A 12,028-nucleotide genomic window follows, 5' to 3' on the forward strand; every position below is an offset into this window, starting at 1 on the left:
GGTCCTTCTTTCCACCCACCCACACACACACACACACACACCGACACACACACACACACTGACACACACACACACACAAACAAGAACTAATAATTTCCAAGACTGCATAGCCAGATTTCCCTCAGTATTCAGCCAGATGTCCCTCAGTAGTTCCTATTAGGTATGTTTGCTCATTGCTTGTGTCTTTCCCCCTCTCATGTCCACAGAAGCAGGCCTTATTCTCCGCCATCCTCTACGAGTGTGTGACTCAGGAGAACCCCGAGATGCTGTCCACATACATGGCCATTGATCAGGTGAGGGTGCACATCTTCAAAGCCGTCTCAAATCAGTTCTCCCACTTTTCCTTTGGGATTAATGAAGTATCTATCCGTCTCTCGTCTCAAACACTGTCTGCTGAGTGACCGCTGTCTAGTGGTTTGGTTTGTGAAGTGAGAATCGGTGTAGTGGTGTTATCCACAGTTAGGTGTCAGCTATGGTAATGAACCATAATTTGACATGTTGTTACCTTACTGTTGTAAAATAGTGAAATATTAGGAACATTTTCCGCGTAAATTTCATTTCATTCGTTAAATCAAGTTCTATCTGATACCAGTTTACCTGTGCATGTGAGCTTCTGCATATTGGTGCATATATGTTCTGGTGTTATTGCATGTTTTCCCCATGACCGAGCACATGTTTCCAGCCATGACACTGGTATGTTGGAATGTATGTTTTTTTTTGTTGACCGTACACGTGTGTGTGTATGCAGGCGGTGTGCGCGATGGAGCGGAAGGAGGTGAGCGAGACGTTCTCTCTGGGCCAGATGAAGCTGGTTCTGGAACTCTGCGAGAGCCGCGTGATGCAGCATCGCCTGACTGCACCGTCGCTGTCCCACAGGAAGGGCCGAGGGTGGGGCCGCGGCCTGCTGCTAACCTCCGAGTTCCTGCCCGTCATGAAGAGCGCTGCGGACTCCGACCTCGATCGCTGGTTGGCTGGTGAGGGACACTCCCACTGAGAAACATTCTGCTCGACTTAAAGATGTTTGCACACTGCCCAGACAGACGCCAACTAACTCCAACAAACACCAACCACTGGGGCAGTGGGCACCGTCAGTCTGTGTTTATTGGATGGGGTTGTCGAGTTTGACATGTCCCATGTCAGTCTAAAGACTTTAACCAACTACTGCAGCCACCTGAAGAATGTTGGGGCTTGTTGGGCATTGTCTGTGCAGTGTGCAAGTCACGCTTATTTGTGACACCAAGAATAGTGTAGTCTAAACCAGAAAGACCTCATATCTTGCCTCAGCGCCTTAGGAATTGCCATAAATTGTTGACTCAGGGAAAGGAATGTGTTTTTATGGGCCAAGTATGTTTGTACACACAAGGAATTTGGCTCCAGCTGGTAGTATCTCTTACTGTATACAGAAAATATATAATGACAGGACACTATACATTGAGTTGTGTTAACTGCTACCTAAGGTCTCCTCCGCATTGTAGCTTGAATGTTGTTCCTCATTTTTTGAGTCGCTTTGGATAAAGGCGTCAGCTAAATGACTAAATGTAATTTAATGTAAATGTAGTATACAAATATAGCTGCAAGCAGCAATGTGGGGGCCAAGCAGGCAGTTCAGCAGGCCAGATTTGCCATGCAACTCAATGCTGTGGCATCAGGCATATAGAATTAAGCAGTCACAACAAGTTCCATGCAAAACAACCCAAGATTGGCTGAGTTACAAGGTCAAGTTTCACATCAAAACATAACTGATTTTGTGTGGCTGAACCAGGGCTGAGTGTCGCCGCCCCCTCAACCAGCCAACTCACCGCTGCAATCGCCCCTGCCCCACCCTGCCCCACCCTTGCACGCACGCATTAGAATTAATTGAATGGAACTCGCTGTATCAGTTTCACATCAAAAATAAAAGATCGATTGAGATATGATCATGCTTGCTGTGATTTCAATGCCCCCATAGAGGTCAAAGGTCACCAAATTATTTGTGCATCATCAGGATGAACCAGACGGTTCTATGGGCTGCCATTGACCTCCATTGCAGAATAATGCAGCAACTACAGGCCAAAATACATTTTTGACAATTACAGAGCCCCCTAGAGGTCAACGGTCACCAAATTTATTGAGCGTCCCCCTGATTGGGTCCTGAGTCCATGCACCAATTTTGGCTTTGATAAATGCAAGGGTTGCTGAGATATGAGCTCACTTCCTGTTTGGCGGCTTAGCAGCAAGTTTCGATTGGCTGTTACAGCCGAATGCTACTGTCAAATGTTCCAAAAAGCAATGCACTGATATGGCATGGTCTGAAGATGGTCTCTGCCAATTTTGGTCCGCTGAAATTTGTGACCTGCGAAAACTTGTATGTGTTTTTGATTAAATCCAAAATGGCGGCCGAATCAATTACGATGACATCACAAATTGGCTTGGGTCGGCCTAAGGACATTCAACAGTACTACCAGACACCACTAGTGCATTTTAATTCTAAGCAAAACTGCTGCTACAGGCCAAAAGGCATGATTCTTAATTACAGCGCCCCCTAGAGGTCAAAGGTCACCAGATTTCTTGAGCGTCCCCCTGATTGGGTCCTGAGTCCATGCACCAATTTTGGCTTTGATAAATGCAAGGGTTGCTGAGATATGAGCTCACTTCCTGTTTGGCGGCTTTGCCGCAAATTTTGATTGGCTGTTACGGGCGAACGGTAATACTTCCGAAGACGAAAAGTGATAACTTTTGTGAGGCTTGGTCTGAAGATGATCTGTGTAAAATTTGGTGGGAATCAGAGAAAGTATGTGACCCCTGATACATTTTAAGTGCTTTTGAGGAAATCCTAAATGGCGGAAAATGACGTCATAGGGTGCGTTGAACTTGGCTTGGTCCAAGGATTCCAACGATACCTGACTTTTGAAAATCGGACCTACGGGTCAAAAGTTACGTGAGTGAACACACTTCCAACTTTGGCCTGTTGGTGGCGCTAGAGGGTTCGAGTTGCCGACATGAAACTTGGTGACATGAATCATGGGACCGTCCCCAATTAGTGTGCCAAATTTCCCAACTTTTTACCAGACGGTTCTATGGGCTGCCATAGACTCCCATTGCATATAATAATAATAATAGGAAAACGTAGAAACACAATGAGGTCCTCGCAGCTTCGCTGCTTGGCCCCCAAATAGCCTACATAGCTGGCTCTGCTCCAGGGTTGCTAAGTTCAGACTACTCCTCTGTCTCCTCCACAGGCAGGCCATTGTGCTGCACAGACACGAGTCATGGTGGTTGACAGTTGGCACCATCAGTGACTTGAATGCCTTTTGCGAGAGTGTAATTTACTGTGTGGCACCACGGAATTCCGATGTGTGACGCCATGCTTTACAGGCAAACATGCAAATCTGCTCAGTCGTGGTGCTGAGATATGAGAGGGTGTGCGGAGAAGTTTATGGGTCACACTCTGGCAGATCAGGAAGGGGTTCTTGTAAGGAGAGTGTGGGTTGTTGATGGAGAGCACTGGAAGATGTTTCTCATTGGTATAAGGCTAATTTACACTCCCCTTGAGGGGTTATATAAATGGATGCCACACCACAGAGTAGTTTAGTCTGTCTAGGGAAATGTTTTGCTATCCATCCAAACATCCTCTTCCAAGCACATGCGGGCATGTTGCATTAGCCAAGACAAGACTATTGGCAGTGTTCTTGTCCTGGTTTGTTAGACATCTTTTCCTCCTCTGTCCGTCTGGGATGGGCATGTGGGTTTTTTTTTTCTTTGCCCCTTCAACAGGGGAGTTTTGAACATTCTAACAAAAGGTTCTATTCAGCAACAATTTTAAGGTTATAAAATGACGTGGAATTTGATGAACCCAGATGTTCTGTAGAACGTTCATTTTACATACAGCATTCCCTTCACACTGGTGTGACAGCACTGTATGTGTAGCTGTGGTACAGTAAGAGGATTTTACCATAGAGTATTTCAGCAAATGAATGAATATCACTAATTGCACATAGCTTTAGGAGAGGATCACATCAGAGCGGCAAGCGGCAGCGGCAAACGTAACGCAACGCTCAGACCATTATAAGTTTTATCTCGTTCCTAAGCAACACAAACGGTTTGTCAATTGAATACGCTCGCGTTGTGCTTTGAAAGTTGAACCAAGTTCAACGCTCAGCTTGTTCAACACTAGCGTTACGCCAGCGTTGCCACCGTTCCGCTGCCGAACCATAGAAAACAATAAGAAATCTGCTGCTTGCCGCTGGCTAATGTGGTCCCCCACTTAAAGGGTTATGTCTAGGAGTAGAGTTGTCTGAAACCCACCTTTATGTCCGCGGCGGCACTATTCCATTCCATTGACCTGCATACTGTAGCGAAGGGAGAGTGCAGTGACCCCACGCGGTCTTGAACCCGGGTCTGCTGAGCACTAAACCAAAGAGCCAGGCCCCTTGGTATTAGATTCAACTTTATTAGATTCAACTTTGAATCTACAGTAATACCAAGGGGTCTGGCTCTTTGCCGTATGGCAGTCAGAGTGCATACTCAACCGTAGTGATGGCACTCCGTCACACATACTGTACACTGAATACAGTGCCTCTTGATGTACAAACTGGTATTGCAATAGATTGCGGTCAGACTATAGCTGTTTTGAATGCTAGCTTTAGTGGTTATGTCAGCAACACAGAGCCGTTTTTGACGTTTACATCAAAACTGTTATATTGTCACATTCTCTAGCCATTTCTAAGTCATTTTATGTACGTTTTAAACCAAAAATACAAATACATACACACAGCCCCTTTTAATGGCTTGTTGCTGTTAAGTGATGCTGAGCTAATGTGATGGTGGCTTTCCCTGGGCAGGTAACAGCCACGTGCTTCGGGCATACATGAGTGGCCAGCCTCTTGACGAACACACAGACACCAACATGCTGGCCTGCTTCCTGATCTACCACTCCCTCCCCAGCCTCAAGAAAATGGCCTCCGCCCACCTCGAAGGTAAACACACAGTTTTTAACTGCATAGCATTGACAACCAATGTTAAAGTTACAGTCCACCATCTTGGTTAAAGGTTTTTGATATTTGAGTTCAGTAACAGCCAAGCATATTATTGCATCGGAGCAGCGCCACCGACTGAGAATCGATCTACCCCGGTTTGATTTCCGCCGCTGCGAGTACGTGTCGCTTTGTATAAAAGCGTCTGCTAAATATCAGTCAACTATATATACTCTTTTGTAGGAAAATTTGGTCTCTGCATTTATCCCAATCCGTGAATTAGTGAAACATACTCAGCACACAGTGAACACAGTGAGGTGAAGCACACACTAATCCCGACGCAGTGAGCTGCCTGCTACAGCGGCGCTCGGGGAACAGTGAAGTGTTAGTGCCTTGCTCAAGGGCACTTCCGCCGTTCCTACTGGTCGGGGTGCGAACCGGCAACCCTCCGGTTACAAGTCTGAAGCGCTAATCAGTAGGCCACTGGTGTGTTCAAGAGTGAACATTGTTGTTATTGATAATGTTCGACTTGTGATCGTTTCAACTCTGTGAGCTGTGCTCTTGTCTTTGTGTGTGTGTGTGTGTGTGTGTGTGTCTTTGCAGAGAGCGCATCGTTCCCGGAGCTGCTGGTGAAGTGTGGTCAGCTGGGTGTGTCTGTTCGGGCCGTGCTCAGTCTGAGGGCTCTACTGCTGGGCTCAGTCGGTGCCGGGATCCCTCAGCCGGTGCACTGACCCCTTCCTGCCCAAACCTTCCATTCTAGACAAACGCCACCTCCCTCACGCCCACACTGAAGGACGTGTATTAACAGGTCATGCCATGTGGGAAAGAAAGAAAGAAAGAAAAAAATCAACGCTGCATCCTTGCAGCATGTATAATATTTATACTTATGTTTGTACGGAAAACACAAAAAAATTATAATCGCTGAGATGCTAAGAAATAAAAAAGAAACCATCTGTTTTTTAAATACTGAAGACCTCAGCCTTTTCTGTACAGGTTCTGTGAGTCACCTGACGCCGGTGTTTTGTACTTGTTGCCTGGCGCACAGTTGTTCAGCATATAAGCTTCACAGGCGCATTCCTGTTCAAATGAAAAACATCCCTCAGCAAATAAGCCTCATCCCACGCTGTGCTAAATACCAAGCTCTTCCCTCCCTTTCTGAAATAGTTATTTTTCTTTTAGCTTTGTTCCACTCAAATAAGACTACAGCCTCCATCCTCTCCATCCTGGTGGTTTGTTCTCGCATTCATGGTCACTTTGACTTTTTTTTGGTCACTCATTCCTGTAATGCAGCACTTGAAGTCTCTTGGGCTTCTCTCTCCTCGCACCCTGCTGCAACGGATAGCTGTGACACTATCTGCCCTTAGGGTTTCCTCTGTGGTAGGGCTCTTGTGACACCTCTGAGGCCTGTGTGTGGGGGGGTGTCTGTCTTTTGGCAGGGAGGCCAAATCCCCGTGGCTCAATCAGGAAGCCCACACTGCCATATCTCTTGAGATGGCAACCTGGCCTCGCCGGATGTGGCAAGTTCACTAGTTTTATTGCTCTGAGATTGTCATGTTCTTACTTACTGGGTGTGGGTGCGGGGGGTTCATTTACACACTGACACGTGGTGTGTGTGTGTGTGTGTGTGTGTGTGAGCACTTAATTGCTGTCTGGTTTCCTCCGTGTGAAGATGAAAGCGGACTCTGCGGCATGTAGTTGCCCCACAGGCTCAGTGTCCTGTGGCACATTTCCCAGTGACTCCTCTCACATGCCACAGTAAAACTAGGCTAACTCAGCCAGGACTGTAATCAAACACACACAGGAGACTCAACAACTTTGCAAGCCTTCTTCTGGCCCTTGTTCTTTGTGGCCTTTATTGTACCTCACCGCCTCCTCACATTTTAAGTTTACAATTGAGATAGCTATCAGTCTTCTTGATTCAACTTTGTCCAGGGCAAAGATAGACTGAGCTCTGAGACGCTCTGGGTTTTTTTTTGTTCTTGCTTCATCAGATCAAGGGAGGAATCCAAGGCACGGCCCAGGAAACACTCAAGCCCTGTGGAATCTGAAAAATTAGATTGAGCAACAGCAGTGGGTGGGCATAAACAGCTTGTGAGAACAAGTAGACATTTTAGTTTTCCAGACATTCAGTAACTTTCTGAAGATGTCACCAAGCCACACATTTCCCCCCATCCATTGGTTATAGTTTAATGTAAGGGTGGAATACACTGGAATGGAACTATGGAAGGTTTAATAAAGACTAACGCTCAAATATGTGTGTGGAATAAAAAAATCTCTGACCCACTGGCAGGTTTCCTGACTAAATGTCAAACCAAGACTTGCGTTTATTAATTGATAGGTGTTGGGGTGCTCTGAAAAGCCAGTAACCGGTGCTGCCTGTGCATGTGGGGACAAGTTTGCCCCTGAAAGAGTTGTCAGTCACCATACAAAATATTGTATGTCACTCACACACACCCCGACTGAGAAATGTTACCACGCCCTTATTCAAAACAAGTCTGCCTTGAAGTTCTCAAGGGAAATCAGCTTTTGTAGTTTGCTGGGAAAAGGAGGTACAATTAAGACGTTTCCATTCTGGAGGTCTTGGCAGCAGTAGGACACTGTTGCCATAGGAAGAAGAAAAATATTGAAAAGGTTCTACATATTTCCAAGATTTCCATTATTGCAGGCAGAAGTATGCATACAGTGGTTTGGGATGGGAAGGGCCAGTTGTCACATCATGAACAGTTTGAGCCCAGAGTTCTTCATTCACAATCATTTCAGATACGGGCCGTTGTAACAGGTTCTCACTCAGTGTTTAACATGAAGTGGGTGTGACCTTACTGCGCAAAGAGAAAGTCGCGGTCCTCAACCCTCAACGCTATGAATGACTCATGTCCAGAGCAAGTTAAAGAAACAACGATTTCAAGAAAAAAAAGATGAGGACAAGAGAGATGAGACTCGGAAGACCAAAGTACGTGCCATTGAAATATCTCTTACATTTGCCAACTCGAAGAGAACTTTACAAGACCAACAACTGCGGAAAGTTTGACCCGCGACTCTTGCAACGCTCTCAGAATAAACGGTGAGTAGCCCAGGCATGACGTTGGAGTAGATATAAACTGTGATTAGACTGCGTACTCGAAGACGCATACCGCGAAACTGTGTTGTCCTATGCTGTCAATTCTACCAGTCAAACAACAAGGTCAATATGAAACCATTTTAATAACGTTACATTCATTTTAAGCAACTGTAGTAGCCTAAGCAATTTATTGAGCTATTTAAAAGCTAGGCTTTCCACATCTTCATAGAGCGCTGAATCATATTCATCACTCAACATTTATATTTTGTTAGCCTACCTATCGCTAAAGTGATAATACATAACTATACAAATAAAGCAGAAATGCCTCTCTTTAGGCAACTGAGAAATAGCCTAAAAAGTCTTATTGCTCATTGGACGGTTGATGTAGATAAGAGGAAGTATGCGGTAGAGGGTAAGTTTAAGATAGTGACTAAACTTCCTGTTCCTCTTTAGAATTTCAAAAAGATACAAGAGTTGCAATGGTACCATTTACTAGTAACAATGTCGTAACCAGATTACCGTAATGAATACCGTAAGAATCGACGTAAAGAATACGTGGCTGTAGGGATGACTGACGTGCCTAAACATATGTCATACATCTGGCATTCTAAGATAATATTGAGAAATAGTTTGGGCCTTCAGTTACTTTTGACAGCAAGGGCCCCGCCGTGTGGTCAGGCTGTCGAGTCACGTAGTTTCATTTCCCTGCGTCAGGGCTCTCTCAACAGAACTGGGGGCGTGCCCAGCTCAATTTATCAATGTAGTTAGTGTCTGTTAGTCCAGGATCTAGGGAGACAGCGTGGGTTGTGGAACAGTTAATTTGTTGCGAAATGTGCCCTGTGTAAATCCCAACCCAGCGTGTAAAAGCAACCCTTTGTAAAAACATATGTTGTCTTCAAGTTATACCACCAAATAAAATTCTCATAGTTAGAATGCTGTACCTGGTCCTTCATCAGCTAATGTTTAGCAGCCTTGATGTGCGTCTTTTGTATTATCTCTCTTTTGAAGGTTTCAGTATGTCTTTGACTCTTTTTTTGTAGTTTTGGGGGCTTCCTCTCTGTCATTCATTCATGTGGTTTAGCTGTACTGAGAGAGCGGGCAATGCTTTTGAATCTGTGAATAACGCGGTGATTTCCAAGCCCCGACCAGCATGACCTAAATCAAAGAGCACGTTTGACCTTGCCAAAGTACAGGCAGTCAATCATTTTGCTAGAGACAAATGGCAGACAGACAGGGTACAGTAACACCACTTGTATGTATTTTAACCACAGAATAGAAATGGGAAAACAAAACAAACAAAAAACTTCCCTTTGCATTAGCAAACCAAAGCACGCAAGCATGTTTCCCCCTTTGTAAACTCAATCCATTCCCCTGACTGTAACCTAAATGCCAAATGGTGATTCAGAGGAGTGATAGTGCACAGGTGATTGTTCTTAGTGTGAATCTGTTTAGAGATTCTTCAGCAGACATTACTCCCACGCTTACTGGGAGTTTCGCATGGGTAACCATTCCATCTAAATACTGCTCACACACAGCCTAGAAATCTAGACGCGCCCCTAGCGGCCGCAAATTACATTTGCTGCCAGGGCTAGCTCACACATGCTCTCTCTTACGACTCACACAACTCCGGTTTCCAGTAAAAACCTGCCACTGAGGGCCTCGGTAACGGAAGTGGTGGCAGTGAAACTTATTCATAAAATCACATTTTGAAAATGGTAGGATTCATACAGTAGGCTATGTTACTCGTTTTGTTTTGTGTGTGTCAGAGAGCAATAAAATAATGCTAGCACAGCATTTGTCCAGTAGGTTGTTGCGACCATGAGGTTACATAACAGAAGCACATTTTGAGGAAGCAAGCAGCATACAGTAGTTATTTTAAAATTTTTGCATGCTCTGTTCCAGTGGCCATGTATGTCTGTGGAAAGCATGCACATGGGGATTACTGTTAGATGTGTTACATCCAGAAGCATGGTATGCAGTCAACCTTTGATATAGCTGTCTGAACAAATATAGGATTAAGATGGTATAGGCTATACATGTATACATCAACATGTCAATCATTATTTCACAACACCTACAATATACATTATCATCAGCACAGTTGTGGTGTTTACCACACTGACTATATCCCACATAAAACACACTTGGGAAAAGCAAGAACTGTGTGAATGGGTGAACTTTCATCATGTGTGACACTTTCATTTTTCATATAGGGCATGAGTCTATCTTCTATGTGTGAATGGCCTTGGTAATGAGCTTATTAGTGTAAGCCATGCCTATCTGGCAATCTTATTGTCTTTTTGTGCTTCCCAAATGGTGTTTCCTGGCCTGTGTATATTTGGCAGGGTGCAGATATATTAAATATATTATTGTGGTTCAACCCAAGACACTTCGCTTTCCCTGGTCCCTTGTTTCATAGTGTTGGACTCTAGCTCCACCTAGTGGCCACAGAGCAGCAGCATCATCCAAATGTGGCTGGTAGATTTCAGACACAAAACTAGAAATGCAATTCCGAGGAATTACACGAGGGGATGCAATCTGTTGGTTAGGGTGTTGGTGGGGCTGTTAAGCTTGATGCTAGCTGATTGGTAGGGTAATTGTGATACCTGCAAAGGTGCTTTTGGAGTAACCAAATTTGAAACTTGTGTGACATGGCATTCTTGAGATATCACACTCAAGGTGTTGTTGACCTTGACATTTGACCTTCAACCTCCAACATCAACTCACTTCATCTTTGAGTCCATAAAAACACTCGTACCAAATTTGAAGCATGTACGTCAAGCCGTTCTGGAGATATAATGCTGAATGCATGAGATATGGCTGGGACTTTTATTTTGAAACACTGGAAACACTTTAACAGGATGTGTAGTTCAGGTAGAGCTAGATTGTATGCTTAGAAGCTGAGACAGTTGGAGTCCTCACAGGTGACACCTGTGCCAGTGTTCTGATTAGCCTGGGAACTGCTCTGAGAACTACTTAACGAGCGCAGCTGGCTCTATTATGACATCACAGCCCCCATTCAAGTCTATGGGGGGAAAATACACTTTTAATTACAAATATCTCAAAAAGTATAAACGTCTCAAAAATGGAAAACGGATAGGACGGTAAAGCCTTGGAAGATCTACGAAACGGTGTTTCAACCAAATTTGTACATTAAGCGGTTTGAGCTGAATAGCGCGCACAAAAAGGTAAAAAGAAAAATAATAAGAAGTCGTCCCTGGATTTCAAAACAGGAGAAAACTTATTATTGAGTGGCTGGCGAATTTGATAATTTATCTGTCAGTGGCTGGTATATGTTTGCATTTACAAAAGTAATATCCCATGCATTAGTCAGTAGATTGAGTGCCTTGTTATCAGTGTTCTTTTAGATTTACATGTTTCTTCAGAATTTCTTTTCAGACAGAATCACATTTCAGTTTGTATGGCATTCTATAACTATAGAACCTTTGGAATGAAAGAAATATCACAAACACTAAATCTCCATTTGCAATGGACAGCAAAGATAACTGGGCTCCTCTGAGAGTGCAGTAGGCCTAACAAAGCACTAGGTGGTGCTGTAGACATTGCATCTGTGCTGATGAACTACTAGAGGTTGTTTAGCAAGTTAACACTTTTGTGTATTCAGCATATGTGTTATTTTGGCATTTGAAATTTCAAACAGTGTATTGTGATTCCACTAGCATTAATAATACAGTATTTTTGATGAGAGTTCTGCTTGACTCTTTTGATTTGTAGCACTGGCAGTAGACATAAGAGACACATAAGAGACCTTAAAACACATTTAGTATGATCACAGCTGCACTGTGCCGTATCGTGGGACAGTAATCCAACACATTAAAATGGTTAGTGAGAAACATCTACAGAAGATGCCTAAGTAAGTCATGACAAAACAGCTGAGGTGAGGATAGGCCAAGAATGTTTTGTATCATTCCCTTTGGCAACTCATTTAACTAATACCTATATTTGGAGAAACAAACGTCATGGTTCTGAATCAAGCATTGGTATTTAAAACATCAAT

The 12,028-nt window shown here is 44.1% G+C and overlaps 1 protein-coding gene across 4 annotated transcripts in view; it reads left to right on the forward strand.

Moving 5' to 3' along the window:
- The window catches only part of anapc1 (anaphase promoting complex subunit 1), a 112,128-nt gene that overhangs the window by 49,257 nt on the left and 50,843 nt on the right, over window positions 1-12,028 (forward strand). For 3 of the 4 annotated variants that reach the window (XM_042066284.1, XM_042066283.1, XM_042066282.1), the window contains exons 45-48: window positions 207-293; window positions 749-974; window positions 4,821-4,955; window positions 5,556-5,923. In XM_042066284.1, the coding sequence (XP_041922218.1) occupies window positions 207-293; window positions 749-974; window positions 4,821-4,955; window positions 5,556-5,683 (576 nt within the window). In that variant the 3' untranslated portion in view covers window positions 5,684-5,923. Of the gene's footprint in view, window positions 1-206; window positions 294-748; window positions 975-4,820; window positions 4,956-5,555; window positions 8,014-12,028 lie in introns of those variants that run through there. The other variant, XR_006023401.1, reaches the window with a different exon arrangement.

Source organism: Alosa sapidissima, chromosome 16, assembly GCF_018492685.1.
Source record: "Alosa sapidissima isolate fAloSap1 chromosome 16, fAloSap1.pri, whole genome shotgun sequence".
In the NCBI taxonomy this organism is placed as follows: domain Eukaryota; kingdom Metazoa; phylum Chordata; class Actinopteri; order Clupeiformes; family Clupeidae; genus Alosa; species Alosa sapidissima.